Source organism: Sus scrofa, chromosome X (assembly GCF_054392235.1).
Source record: "Sus scrofa isolate SSC_HxYL_T2T_F1_AM1 chromosome X, Sscrofa_HxYL_maternal_Yorkshire_Landrace_v2.0, whole genome shotgun sequence".
NCBI classification, from domain to species: Eukaryota; Metazoa; Chordata; class Mammalia; order Artiodactyla; family Suidae; genus Sus; species Sus scrofa.
The window spans coordinates 37125480-37140895 of NC_139401.1; the positions used below are offsets into that span (position 1 = coordinate 37125480).

Sequence of the window (15416 nt, forward strand, 5' to 3'; positions counted from 1 at the left end):
GTGGGGCAGAGGAGAGGGGTGAAATAAATTGCTGGAGGAAAACACCTAAGTTCATGTCAGATTCTGGCTCTGTTGCATGTATGTCTGGCACAATCTTGGAGCTGCATTCTTTCTAGATAGGCAGTCACATACGCAGGGCTTTTTTTGGATTCTCACTTGCTACTGTTGGCTGGCCTTGATATTAAGCTAGCAAAGACCGTCACTTCAGAGGGCCTGTGGGCGGAAGGCTAACCCTGGAGAGGGGTCGGTGAAGGAGGCGAGCTTTCTGCAGCCTGGCCCATTTTACTCATTTCTGTAACAAAGGTCACCTCTCCTTGGCAGGGAGGTGGTTCCATCAGAGCGTGACCTTTAGGTGGGGCCAAGAGACAAAGCGCGGGCTTTATTGCTTTTTCATCTCTTCACAGTCAGAGCCCAGCCCCATGGGAACGTTTCACAACAAACACTTCAGTTCGAGGAGCAGCAAAGGGAATCAGTTAAACTAATGAAACTCTTTACACCAAACCACCATCGATGGGCTGGGTTTGTATTTCTGAGATATCTGTTTACTTCAATTCAGTGTCAAAAAAAAAAAAAAAGGCAAAGAACCAAATCCATCCATGATACCCCCACATGCATAACTTTATGTGTTACAACTACAGGAGAGGGGAATTTTTTTTTTTTTTTTTTTACTTTTTATTGAAGTATAGTTGATTTACAATGTTCTGTTAATTTCTACTGTTCAGCAAAGTGACTCAGTTATACACGTATACATTCTTTTTCTTGTTCTTTTTCCATCACGGTCTATTACCGGATATTGACTGTAGTTCCCTGTGCTCTGCCGTCGGACCTTGCTGTTTATCTGGGTTTCTTTTGATCAAGGCCGAGTGGGCAGGAAGCCCCTCCCTCCCATCCCCCAGCCACTCTCCGCCCCCCAGTGGAAATGCCATTTTCTCATTCACCAGGCCTCACTCAGAGTGTTTCAGAAGCACGGAGGCCAGCCTCCTGGAGGTGCTTGTGCGCATGCGCCGGTTCCCCGGGTACCCGGAGCCATCAGCCAAATGACAGCGCGTGCAGCAGCCCTTCCCCCACGCCTCCTCGCCTTTCTTCCTCTCCTCCTGTTTGTTGGTGGGGGCGGTGAGACCAGCACCCTCTCCCTCGGTGCCCCCCTCCACACCCTTTAAGTGGGCACTGTTTTCGCTTTTTCTTCGCCGATCAATAAGCCAAGGGTAGGTCTTGTCTGTTCCCAGAGATAAAGAACTGCACGCATAACTGGTCTTTATCCAGCCCAGCAAGCGCCGTTTCTCTTTGTTTTTCACAGTGTTGCTGCTTGATAAGAGGAACCCACCCAGACATGATGCATGGCTGGGGAGGTTTTGAAATAGTTTATAAACTCATTCTGTATTCTGAGCTGTGGCCTAGGGATGGAAAGAGAGCGAGGACACGAATAAATGGGCCCCCGAGGAAAGAATAATCCAGTTTTCAAGTATGGGGCACACAAGGCGAATAGGGAGAATTTTAGTTAATGGAAATGATGAGTACGTACCCTGAAAATTCAATCGCCTTTTCCTGGCACAAAAACTGCCTCTGTCATATGGGTTCAAGACCAGTAGCGGCAGACAGGACCTCTCAGGGAATTATGAGATGGGAGGAGGTGAGATCTCTGTTAAGTTCATGCCATTTGAGGCTCTTGGCAGGTTTCTGAGAACGGGCCAGGGGGGAGGAGGGGTTGAAACGACACTGATGATGCGAGGTATGAAGTACAGTAAGGCTAAATGTACGATTTCGTTGGTACTGATAAAGGCACAGAGACAGTAAGGTGTTTTTAAGAGCAACTGAAATTTGGGTAGCAATTTGAATGCTCACAGAGGAGGACGTCCTTTAGGAGAATAGTGCTGCTCAGCTAAGGAGCGACCCAAGGCTGAGCCCTGCAATGACAGTGACAGCGGGCAGGCGTGGAAAGACGGGGTCTTCAGGAATTTGAAGCCGAAAGGAGGAGGCAACCCAAGAGGCAAAGACAGGTGGCTAGTAAAAGGGACATTTAAGTTGAAAGCCAGGACATAATTGTTGCTGAGCAACCAGACAGAAAACGAGGAGATGGTGGTGAAGCTGATGTGTTGCATACTCTGCGTTACTGTATCTTTCCACCCCCTGGGCTCATGAACGTCAGTTCCTCTATTGTAGACTTTTGTCCATGTCTGTCTCCAGCACTGGGCAGTAAGTTTCCTGCAGGGAGAAAATGTGTTCCGGGCTTTCTAGAATTTTCCCTACAATGCCTAATGCAGGGCCTCCCTGGAATACCAGCTCAGTAATGTTAATGGGCAGAATTAGTTAACGACTTCCTTTTCCTCTTCACGTAATTATTTTTCCAAATCCAATGCTGGATTTGAAGAGGCCAAACCCTGGACTATATCTTGTCATTCTAATGTTGGGGAAATCAGAGGGGCGAGTTCTGACTTAAGAAGTCATCAGTTATTTCAAAAGGAATTGGCGAGTCTAATAACAGATATCAGGTAGGAACATTTGATGTATGAGTCTTCAAAGAAAGGCCAACCCCCCAGAGATTGTTCCTTGATCCCAGATTCATTCAGTCAGGCCAAGGCTGAACTTTAGGTGAGGTTTTGTTTGTTGGTTGGTTGGTTGGTTTTTTTGTTTTGTTTTGTTTTTTTGGTTACTCTGACTAGTACTTGTCTTATGGAGATCTGCCATTTTGGAAAGTTGGCTTCATGAGAATAGAGGTCTTGTCATCTTGTTCACTGTCACATCTCCAGCGTCTAGAACAGGCTTTCCTGGTGTATAGGAAGGGCTTCAGAAATAATTGCAGAAGGAAGGAGAAGAGGGAGGGAGGGGTGAGGAAGGGAAAGGTGGGGGGGGGCTCTGCTTTTCACGCCAGTCAGTACACCTGGCATTTACTCTTCAGTTCCCGAAGGCGCCCTCAGGCTCGGTGTTAGGAACCAAGGATCCCAAAATGATGAAATGCCACCGTCTTTCCATCTTATTAGGTAGCAGAGAGAGAGAACACACTAGGTGGCACATACTGTGCCAGTCACGGTTATTTGAGGAGCGTGTCAAAGGCAGCATGTAATCTGCCTTGAGGAAGAGCGGGAAGCAGAGAACGTGGCAGACCTGAACCGAATTCGCATAAATGCAATGATGCTTTTGTAGGCTTGAGACCATTTTCATCTCTGGGGTCCTAAAACTGCCTGTGGGTTGATTGAATAAAATATGGGAGACGGCAAGTCATTGCCATTGCGCCATTCTCTATTCAGGGTCATTTTGATGGTGAGAGTTATTTGGCCCTGGAACTTACTGGACTTTGGTTTCCTTCAGGGACTGCAGAAGGCTCCGGCTAGTCTGTCATGCAGCTGCTTGTCACAGAATTGTGGCTTTATAGGCACAGTCTAAATGACACAAATTAAAGACCCATTGTCTGGGCGAGACCCGTGCCTTACAGCAGGACTAACAGCTCTGTTAAGCACGATCATTGCTTAGGAGCAGCCTTTGTTCTTTTCTGAGCCATTTCTTGTTCCTGTGACAAGGGTGAAAAACAGCTGTAAGGTGGTCTTTGCCTGGTATAAAAGCCTGTATCGATAAAGATGTGTATTTCCCATCAAAACAGCACGTTTTCTGAAGAGGGGAGAAAAACTTGACAACAAAGAATCAGTGGTTTTAAAAAAAAAAAAAGATATTGAGAGGCTCCAGCACCACCCCAGGTTGGGGATGGAAGGGGGGAGGGGGCGGAGGAGGGGACATTTTTAAAAACGAAGGGAAACAAGTTACGGCGGGCTAAGGTTATTTACAAATCGGAAAGGGGTTTGGGAGAATATGCTGATGGACTTTTTCAGCAAGAAAATCCAGTGTCTGAGGAATAATGAGGATCCTGGCTTGACTTGTGCTTCTTGACTTCCTCACTCAGGTGTTGACGCCAGCACAGATCAAATCAATTTGCCAGGCGATTCTGGACTCCGGGAAGCAGTATGCCATGAAAAAGAGGAAACCATTCCCTCTGATGTATTCTTACTATGGAACCGAATACTTGGGTGAGTGAACGCCTTGGCAGAGGCCTGGGGGATGAAGGGAGTCTCTGGTATCAGTGGCGGCTAAAGATTGGGAGATTTTGCTTTTGACGTCAGTCGTCACTATTGCTTTCTCTGGGAGCACTTTAAAAGGCCATTTAAAACCAAATGTTGATAGATACTACAAATCACAATTCCATATGTCTTCAGAGTCTCCCTTTCAGAAATGGAGCTATTTTAACAATGAGTTTCACTAAAGACTAAAATCCGTATTCTAAGAGTTCCCACTGTGGCACAGTGGGTTAAGAATCCAATTGCAGCAGCTTGGGTCACTGCCGAGGTGCGGGTTCGGTCCCCAGCACAGTGGGTTAAAGGATCAGGCATTGCCGCAGCTGTGACCTATGCCACAGCTGTGGCTTGGATTCAACCCCTGGTCCGAGAATTTACATACGCCACGGGTGTGGCCATAAAAAAATAAATAAAAAATAAAATCCTTATTCTAGATTGTGAATTCATTGGCTTCATTTTGCTGAAAGTTTGTGAGCTGCTTCTGCACTCACTGCCAGTATAACTCTCCTTATAACTCTGCACAGGGAAACGGGGAAACAGGCTTCAGCCAGCGACATTTTCAGATTTTGAATATCAGTGGCTTAATAACAGAATCTAAATCACAATGGCTACTTTTCTTTTTTTTTTCTTTTTTTTTTTGGCCATGCCCAAGGCATGCAGAAGTTCCCAGGCCAGTGATCAAACCTGCACCACAGCCGTGACCCGAGCCATAGTAGTACCTGTGCCAGATCCTTAACCACTAGGCCACCAGGGAACTCCCACAAGGGCTACTTTTGAGACACAAGGCATGTGACGGGAAAGTTAGTTACTCCCCTTTGGAATCCCTCCATGGCGCCCCATCACTCCGTGCAAGCATGACTTGCAAGGCCCTTTGTTGCTCGCCTGCCTCCTTCTCCAAACTCAGGCTTTCTCTCTACCTTCCCTGGTTCTGTCCGGCTTAGTGCCCAGCAAGCAAAGTGTTCTCATGCTTTTGCAACCTTTGTGCCTGTTCCTTTTGCCTAGCTTGCCTGGCTTCCCCCCACCCCTTCATCAATTGGGAATACTTACAGCCAGTCTTCGAGGCTGCTCAAATATCATTAGATCTGTTTAAGAAACTTTGTGTTTAGGGAGAAACGATTTCTTGAACTCTCTGGAAAACATTCAGGTTTCCCCGGAAGCAAAACAGATGAGGGTCAGGTGACCCCGCCACACTTCTACTGGAACCCTTATCACCTCACACTGTAATGAGTGGCTTACCTGTCCAATCACCTTAGCAGGCCCCATGCACCTTCAGGATAAGGAGTTTCTCTCATCTATTTTTATGATCCCTGGACCTTTACCAAGAGCCTGTACATAATGAGGGTACCCGAGTGAATGAATGAATGAATGGCTGATGAACAAGTTCAGCAATGAGCTTATAGACTAGCAGTTCTCCGAGAGTTTTCTCCAAGAACCTTTAAGCTCCTGTCCACGTGTCCCTAGAGTCAGGTCTCATGACAAGGGTTTACGTGTAAGTGGTTTATTTGGGAGGTGATCCCAGAAAGTGCTGAGAGAGGAATGAGGACGGGAGACAGGATAGAGAAAGAAGTTAATAGAGAGTTAATAAAGAGCAGCTGTAGATAACTGAGGCTCAGGTCCACCCGGGACTCTTCAAGTCTGTATAGGACATGCTTCAGAACTGTCCCGCCCAAGGGAGGAGAAAGTGGGATCATTCATCCACCAGCTCCCTGCTTCATGGATTGAAGGCTCCTCCCAGAGCTGGTACTTGCCTAGGATTTCAGCCCGGCCCTTGTGGGCTGAGCACACACACCCCTGTGGCCAGAGAAAGCTTCAGGATGACGGTGTCTGCTGGAGTTCCCTAATAGACCGTCTTCCTTTCATTTTCTCATTTTTCTTAGAGAAATGAACATTCTAGCCATTTACGTACACCTATAGCATCAACCAGATTTCTATCTCCCATCTAAATATTTTTCTGGAAAGCAAAACATTTTTCGGAGTGCCCGTCGTGGCTCAGTGGTTAACGAAACCAACTAGTATCCATGAGGATGTGGGTTCTATCCCTGGCCGCGCTCCGTGAGTGAAGGATCCGGCGTTGCCGTGAGCTGGGGTGTAGGTCACAGACGTGGTTCAGATCCCGAGTTGCTGTGGCTGTGGTGTAAGCTGGCAGCTACAGCTCCGATTTGGCCCCTAGCCTGGGAACCTCCATGTGCCACGGGCCCAGCCCTAAAAAAGACAAAAGTTTTTTTTTTTAATTTTTTTTCTAATAATTTAAAATCCAGCAGAAGAAAGGTACCTACAAGTTTCCTGGGCAAATTTCAGGAATAGAATTTTTGACTAGATACAACTAGAAGGCTAGTTCCGTGGAGTCAAGAGTTCCGAATGCAAGGAGAAGGCTTCACAATTACAGAAATCGAGTTTAAAAGGAAGCCCTCAGAATATCTGGACCCCAGCACCACCCACCAATCAGCATTCTACTCATAGAGAGGAACGAAGATTAAGGAGCCAAGACTCCTCCAGGGGCCAAGCTGGTCTTTAACTTTGTGGAGCTAACGCCTTCTCCAAAGGCAGGCAAGGCCTTTGCTAGTGCAGTAGCCCTTGCCAGAACTCCTAGGAATTCTCCAAGACTTTCTTCAGATGATTCTACCTGTGTGGAACCTTGGGCGCCCCTCCGCCCTGAGGCCCTCTTGAGCTCACCTTCCTGAGTTTTCTTTTACCTTCCAGTATGTATCTCTGATACAGCGTTTTTCACTTCATGTTCGAATTATTTATGAACAAGCCTGGCTTTCTCACTGGACCGGATGGGGAGGTCCTCCAAGGTATGGACCAAGCCATAGTCACCTCTGTATCTACAAAGCTTGGAGAATGTTCACTACACAGCGCTACATGTGAAGGCGTATGTAAATTAATGCCATTGACCAGCGTTTAGCTTTAGAGGAGAAGGCATTTAATCTATTTGGCTCACTCACCTGTCTTCAGTACCCCAACCAGTTATCTGGGACAAGGCAGGTGCTAACTCTCAAATGTTAATGAATGAATGTGTAGGATACTAAAAAAAATTATTTTCAAGCACTTTAGGAACATGTTCATAAAAGCTACTGATTTTTTTTTTTTGCCCCCAAAGTTTAAAAAATATATGTGTATATATATATTTTTTTCTCTAAAATGGCAATCAGATATGTAACTGGGTCACCATGCTGTACAGTAGAAAAAAAAATTGTATTGGGGAAAGAATTAAAAAAATAAATAAAATAAAATAGCGGTCAGTCACTCAACTCTCTAATTTAAAAGGATAAGTAGTCCATATTTTAGGCTTTGTGGGCCACCTGTCACAAATACAACTCTGCCATTGTAGCACAAAAGCAGTCCTTAGACAATACACAAGCACATGAGCATGCTTGTGTTTCAATAAAACTTTATTTACCAAAACAGGCAGTGGGCAGGATTTGGCCTGCAGGCTGTAGTTTGCCGACCCCTGCTCTGAGGTATGTTCCCCAGAAGCCTAGTTCCTAGGCAACTCAATTATCCTATTACTATGCGTACTTTCAGGTAATATTGCCATTCTTTTTTTTTTTAAACTGTGATTGTCTTTTCACTAAATTAAACTGGTTCTCCTTCCAATTGTGTGAATTAATGATGCTTTGCTTGTCTCTACAGGAGCAGCTCATGGCCTGTCGTCCATTCTCCAGATGCTTCTTTCTTACCATGAGCACCTCAAGCCCTCAGATCAGGAGCTGGTGTGGCAGAGTGTGGACTACCTGATGGAGCAGGAACAGAACTGCAACTGGCCGCCTGAGCTCGGCGAGGCCATCGAGAGGGAGAACGAGCTGGTACACTGGTGCCACGGCGCCCCAGGTCTCACTCACATTATTATCTGAAGCCATTGCCTTTCATCGGCCTTAGCCAAAGACAGGTGCCCTTTCCGAGCAGTGCCGGTATTTCCCACCTTATGCCATTACCAGGGGAGATAAGGTCAAGATGAAACTTTTTGAAGCCCCCGAAGTCTCCATCTGTAAAGCATCCCTAACAATGATCCTGTGTTATGACAAAATATGTATATCCACAGTGTGTTAAGCATCTGACTGCAATGGCTCAGGTTGCTGCAGAGGCACAGGTTCGATCCCGGCTTGGCTTAGTGGGTTAAAGGATCCAGCATTGCTGCAGCCATATATATATATATATGTATATATATATATGTATGTATATATGAGATCTGCATCTATTTAGATACAAATTAAATTGACACTGTCCCATAAAATATATGAGCCACATAGGAAATTAAATTTTTAGTAGCCCTCTTCAAAACATAGAAAGAAACAGAGGAAGGTAATTGCCATAACAGATCTAACCCAATCTATCCCAAATATTATTTCAACATGCATCCAATTTAAAAATTGAGTGATTTCACATGTTTTCAATATTAAGTCTCTGAACCCCCTTGTATGTGTTACACCTGCGTCCCATCTCAGTGCAGACTAGCCACTTTGCAGGTGCTCGGTAGCTGCACTGGACAGTGCAGCTCTGGAGGCTGGCAGTTCCGAATGTGGTCCCTGGACCAGTGGTAGGGGCAGCCTGGGAACGTGTTAGAAATGCAGACGCTCGGGCCCCACCCCGCCCCACTGAATAAATCTGCCTTGTGACCCCTATGTGATTCGTATGCACATCAAGGTTGAAGTTGGACTGTTGTATAATTCTTCTTCAAATGAGGGTTTCCATCACTAGCTCATAAAAAGTCTAAAGAAATGAGAAGCCATCTGTAGTGAACTCTCTGGAATTGAGCCTAGAAGCTTATCAGACCCCATCTTTTCCTTAAAAAAAAAATCCCATTATATTTCTAATTAGGCCTTAGAGAAGGGGCAATTCAAAAGAAGTTAAACTCAAACAATTGACGTTGGTCGATGGGGCAAGTGAGAGACTTTAAATACCAAAATAGCATGCGAATTTTTGATTAGGAGTGTGTTTAATTTTCAAAGCTGTGCTTCAATGCTGTGAGTACAGCTCTACAATATATTTGATCTCCCTTTGGTTTGTTACCTGATTTTTATTACTTCCTTTTCCCTCCGTGCCTAATTAATGTTCTTTAATCCACCTGTAATTTGATTTTTTTTTTCTTAGTACAGTTTGAGGTGATGCATAATATAAGTCTTAGTCCACTGGCCATTTCTGCTCTGCCTGCTACCTTTACTTAAGAAAGGACATCAAAGGCTCCTGTGTGTACTTGTACCAGCTCCAGACATTGTGCATTATATCCAGGCTAATTCCCGCCAGCAATCATTTCAGCCCTTTTTTTTTTTTTCTTGCTTTGAACTTTTTGAAGAAAAACAACAGTTATTTACCTTCTGGAAATGCTCTGTCTTCATGTTATGCCCCACCCTCTCATTTCCCACTCCCTTTAATCATTTTCAGTGATGGTCTTTGCATATCTTCCAAACACCCCAGGATCCTTGAATTTTGGAGATGTCCCAACTTAAATACAGAACATTTTAAGAGGATTTAATGTACAGTAAAAGCCCTGTAAAGAATGGGAAGATAATCCACTCAAACGAATGGCTGGGTCAGTTAATTGATGTGGGTGTCTTGAAGAGCAGTTTTTCCATTCTTTTTGTATATCACATCCCTATATCTGTCTTTGTAAATCAGGTACCATAATAGTACAGCGTTGGATACATCGCCTTGGGGGCTTTATTTATCCTCATATTTCATGCGTGTTTGGTATCTTGGTAAGATGAAACATATGGCGCAAAGCAAAATCATTCAACTCACGTATTCACTGGCCTACCAAAAATAAACCAATTCACAAATGGATGCAGAACCAAATGGAGCCCATTATGTCTGCCAACCTGCACTTCCATCTCAAGGGTATTGGTCTTCCTTTTAAGAGAAAGGCTAAAAATAGCATCGAGAGGGATTATAAATCTGATAAGTGCAGGTCAAAGACCATCCAGATTCCTCTGAGGTTGGCAACAGGCAGCTCTCCCCAAATTCTAAAATGGGAGTTGACCTAGAAAAATAATTTTCCCTGGTTTAAGGAAAATGGTTTTTGTTTTTTGGTTTTTTGTTTTGTTTTGTTTTGAGAGTAGATTTATGAACAGTGCAGATGGTTTGGGAAAGCAGACCGATTCCGTGATTAAAAACCTGCCAGAGATAATCCACAATGTGGAACTTCATCAATGATGCCTTTCCTCCCTCTGTAATTGTTTCCTATTGACTTTCCTTCAGCCCACCTCTCCAGGTGACAGGCTTCGTTATCACTTATACAGTGTGGACATGCTTCTGGACTCGAATAGCTCCGGGTTCTAATTGTAGTTCCAACACTAACCAGCGAAGTGACCTTGAGAAAGCCACTGTTCTCATGTGCCTTTGTTTCTTCACCTGTGAAGTGAGACACTGAGATGGAGCAGTGAACCTCCGTCGTTTTATCACCACAGACCCCTTTTAACTCGGGAGCCCTTGCCCTTCCTAAGGGATGTGTTCCAAAAGATGTGCAGACACCTGCATGTATAAATACCCAGTGCGGCCTGGAGTTTTCCTCACTAGATGCAAGGAGGTGGAGCAGGCAGAGTCACCTGATCCGTCCCTAGCCTTAATGATTCTGAAATACCGGATGAAAGTCATTTACAAAATCATTCAAACAAGTGCGGTGGCTAAAATAAACTCTAGGTCGCCTTATGTTACATCATTACTGCGGTCACACTGACAGTACATTTCCTTTACTCGGTGTGAAACACAGGTGCGGCTGTGTTTGTTTTGTTTTGTTTTTTTAAAATCATTTCCCAAGGGCTCCTGGGTAGGTGATTTTGAATAGAGAACAGCAAGGGCTCATGCAGCGCAGGTGTCCTCGGTCGCTAAGGCTTGTAGCACACACCCTAGAGCGCGTGCTTCGGTGAAATCACCCAGAATGGACCTGCATGCAGATTGTCCGGGTGTTGAAACCATACGTGCCGGGTCTGGCTGTCACGAGGCTCAGCTGCGTGGCATGCTTTCAAAGATTTAGCCTCCCGAACCATGTTTAAGGAATCATTTCTTTTCCCAGTTGTTTTTGGCAAAGGCATATATCGTTGCTGCCTCGGCATTTCCTATCAGTGCACAAGAATCAGTGTTTCCATGACGAAATGACACCATTCCTATCAAAAAGCAAAGAAATCCAGCATTCTTTCCTTTTCGATTAAGCTGCCTTGCTGTAGATTTCATTAGGTCGGGCGAGGAGACCAAAGGTTTAGGAGTTTTTCAGGGTCCCTTCCGTGTATCCTTCTGTGACCCACCCAGGCTGCAGGAAGAGGCACTTTCTCTCTGGCCGGAACCAGAGAATCAATACCTATTGAGCCGCCTGAGGCTAATGGCCTCATTTAGCAGTTGGACCATATCAGCCCGTCTTCCTTCCACGTCTCTCATCTCTGCCTCAGCATCAGCCTGTGCCAGGGTGAGAAATGGGACATAGAGGGTCAGCAGACATTTGTGGAGGCCTCGCCATGTGTCACATGCCGTGCCATAGATAGGGGAGAAAAAATGAACAAGACGGTACCTCCCTTGGGTAGTTGGCACTGTGCAAGGTGCAGCAGACATGGCAACAGGTAATCTTAACAGCCTCACAGATTTAGAGAACAAACTAGTGGTTGCCAGTGGGGAGACGGAAGGGAGAAAGGACAACCGACGGGCATGGGGTTAAGAGATGCAAACTAGTATGTGTAAGGTGGGTAGACCGTAAGGATATATTGTACAGCACAGGAAATTATAGTCATTATAATAATGTTGAATGGAGTTGAGTCTGTACAAATCCTAAATCACTATGCCATGCCCTTGAACATAATATCGTAAATCAAATATACTTGAGTTAAACATTATTTATATCCCAAAATGGATCATTTTAATACGATACTGTTTAAGTGCTAAGGTTTGTATAAGGAATCATGGGAGGTCAGAGGAGGGATTTCTGGTCCTCCTCCGGGTTCCGGGAAGGCCCCCTGGAGGAGGTGATGCCTTCTAAGTTGTTGGCCAGACTAAGAAGGGTGGCAGGTTTGTTCCAAGGCAAGTCAGAGGCACGGAACCACATGGGGACGGAGGGCGAAGCACAGGGTGGTTTGGTTTTACTGAAGCGGGAAGCTTCACGTAGGGAATGGGGGAGAAGTGGCACTTGGACAGCGTAGGAGCTGGGTTGCAAAGGGCTCTCTGTCTCTCCTGGAGGCTCGTCTCACCCAGATTCCGGAGGTGAAGGGACGGGGAGGGAGGCTAAGAAGCACAGCTGACACCCCCGAGTTGGTCTGTCTTGAGGCAGAGGGCGCTGACCCTTCGTACGTCTGTGTTAGTCCGTCATTGGCTGAAATCTGCTGGGGGGGGGGTGGGGGGGCGGGTGCTGAGCCTCCCCTTTGGTTGAGGGCAAAGCTCCCAAGAAGAGGGCAGCTGTGAACTTTGTGAGCATCCAACTCACAGCACCTGGGAAGTGGGGCGCCTGCCTGTAAAGTCAAAGGGATCCAGCAGAACACCCCGCACTTCGGGTTCACCTGGCCCCTTCCTCCTCCTCCTTGTCGGTACCCAGGTTGGATGGTGTCACTCCCCTCGTAGGCCTTTCCTACTTCCAGGCGTGGGTTGGAACCTTCCTGTGTGCTTCCAAAAACTCTCTCTTTCCCCTCACGTAACCTAATGAATGCCCCAGGTTAGATTGTACATGCTGTGAAGTCAGGGGCCTTTTAAAACCTTAGCATGTATTACTGTTCTAGCATATAGTAGGTGCTCAGTTAATATCTCAACAGCCACTAATCCTGGGAGCTATCTCTTTCATCTGCTTCTTTACCAGCCTTCTGCCAACAGGATCAGCTAATGGCTACCCCATTGCTCTTCTTTAGGTCTTGGTTGACCCCACAGTGGGACATATTGCCTATGATACTAACTGCATCATTAAAATGAAAACCAGGAGTTCCCTGGTGGCTCCATGGGTTAAGGATCCAGTGTTGTCACTCCTGTGGCTCTGGTTACTGCTATGGCACAGGTTCGATCCCGGGCCTGAGAATATCTGTAGGCCTCAGGCATGGCCAAACCCCCCGCCCCCGAATAAATAAATGAATAACAATTCACAATAAAACACTCCCACTGGTTCCCTGCCGTCCACGAATACAGTCCAAGTTGCCCAACTGCCCTTGTAAAACTATCCAAGCCATCCGAAATGTGAACCCATCCAGCCCATCGTCCTGTTGGTTAGAACCCTGCCCCACTGGTCTTCACAAGGCTTGATTGTCATGGCTTAGAATCTTTGCCCTGCTGATTCTGATTTCTGGAATTCCCTCTCCGTCTCTCCTTGGGCCTGAGTTTCCTAGGCATCCTACACAGTCCTGAAGAAAGCCCTCTTTCGCCCAAGGCTCCCCCTCATGGATCTCCCTCAGGGATCTTCCACTTTTCTGATTCCCCTGGTATTACTGACAGTACCCTTCGTTTTATGCCCCCACAGCATCACGAACTACATGTCCTGTTGTGTGTCGGTCACATGGACATAGTTTGCTCTCCCTTTCTAGACAGTGCCTTCCTGAAGGGCAGGAAGCGTGTTTAGCATTTGTCTTATTTCACCCAGAGCCAGAACTGGCTACATAATTTAGGGGACCTCGTACAAATGAAAAATGCAGACCCCTCGTTAAAAAATGATTGAGAATTTCAAGAGGGAGTTCCCATCGTGCCTCAGCAGAAAGGAATCCGACTAGTATCCATGAGGATTCAGGTTCAATCCCTGGCCTCGCTCAGTTTGGGTCAGGGATCCGGCTTTGCTGTGAGCTGTGCTGTAGGTTGCAGATGCAGCTTAGGTCTGGTGTTGCTGTGGCTCTGACCTAGGCCGGCACCTGTAGTTCTAATTCGGCCTCTAACTTGGGAACTTCCATATGCTGTGGGTGCAGCCCTAAAAAAAGGCAAAAAAAAAAAAAAAATTTCAAGAGGGAAGGAGCAAAGCGTTCAAATCCAGCGTGGGAGCCTTCTAGAGACCCTTGTGAGACCACACAGTTCATATGCCCGTGAAGCTGGTCCTGCCTAGTGCTTTGCATATAGTAGATCATTAGCGAATGCATTCAAGTACATGGATACAATGAATGAACAAATGTATAATTAAATTAAATAAGTCCAGTCCTTTTAAAATCATTCATTAGTTTGCGGGACAAACTTTGTTCCTAAAACTACAGGAGGGCAGTACCATAGTGTCCAGGTCAGTGGTACCAGCTGAGGAGAGCCCGTTGTTATGTGTTCATGGGGGGGGAGGTTAAAGGATAAATTTTAAAAGAGAATCAAATCATGACTCTCATACAAATCCAAAGCAAACCTATGTCAGCTATTTCATTTAGCTCATAAATGAATGAGGGAACCAGAAATGTATCACAACTGGTTCAAAGGAAAATCCAAAGAGCAGACATATTTATAGACCATGAAGAACACTGACATGGGAGTTCCCATCGTGGCGCAGTGGTTAACGAGTCCGACTAGGAACCATGAGGTTGTGGGTTCGATCTCTGGCCTCGCTCAGTGGATTAAGGATCGGGCGTTGCCGTGAGCTGTGGGGTAGGTCGCAGATGAGGCTTGCATCTGGCATTGCTGTGGCTCTGGTGCAGGCCGGCAGCTACAGCTCCGATTCAACCCCTAGCCTGGGAACCTCCATGTGCCACGGGTGTGGCCCTAAGAAAAAAAGACAAAAGACAAAAGACAAAAAAAAAAAAAAAAAAAAAAACTAACATGACTTGCTTAATAGATGCAAAACTAGCTCCTTCCACGAAGGCTGAGGGAAGTCAATTCAGCGTCTGCCAGACAGTGTGTGAGTGTCCAGAGACAGGGGTTATTGACATTACTGTCACTTTTCTACCCGGTAATTTCTGTCTCTGCAGAGCTGTAAAACAGCCTCGGCAAAGGCAAATGCAGAGATAACCCTCCTGAATGAGCTAGTCCGAATATCTCCTCCATTCCAGTCTCGCCCACTTTCGGTCGGAGAAGCGTAGGCCATGCGAGGAGCGAGACGGACCGGGTTGTTGCTAACCTCCTTTCGGAACAGGAGCACCTGGAGCTTGGGGACATCGTTTCTATTAATAGCTGTCACTTCTCTTGTTTTGGTTCCTGCCTGTGTAATTGCGACTGCCTCTGTTGCGGGGTTTTGAAGGAACTGTTCTTTCCTTGGAACAGTCGAGGTGGGAAGGACTCCCTTGACAGCTGAAGCAGGAGTCCTGAAGCGGGTGGTTTAGGATCATTGTTGTTTCTGGAAGGACTCCCGGTTTAGCTCCTAAGAAAAGGTGTAGCGTTATAAGCACTTCGACGTTGCAAATTCTGCACACCTGTGGGGGGAATGGGCCAACTGGATAAACATTCAGCCATTCCAAATAGCCAGATATGCATAATGTCTAACAGGGTCTGTACCATTAAATA

At 46.1% G+C, this 15416-nt stretch overlaps 1 protein-coding gene across 2 annotated transcripts in view; it reads left to right on the forward strand.

The window, feature by feature from the left end:
* The window catches only part of LANCL3 (LanC like family member 3), a 115078-nt gene that overhangs the window by 83210 nt on the left and 16452 nt on the right, over positions 1–15416 (forward strand). For both annotated transcript variants that reach the window (XM_085007668.1, XM_085007669.1), the window contains exons 2-3: positions 3893–4016; positions 7695–7892. In XM_085007668.1, coding sequence (XP_084863794.1) covers positions 3893–4016; positions 7695–7892 — 322 coding nt within the window. The remainder of the gene's footprint in view (positions 1–3892; positions 4017–7694; positions 7893–15416) is intronic.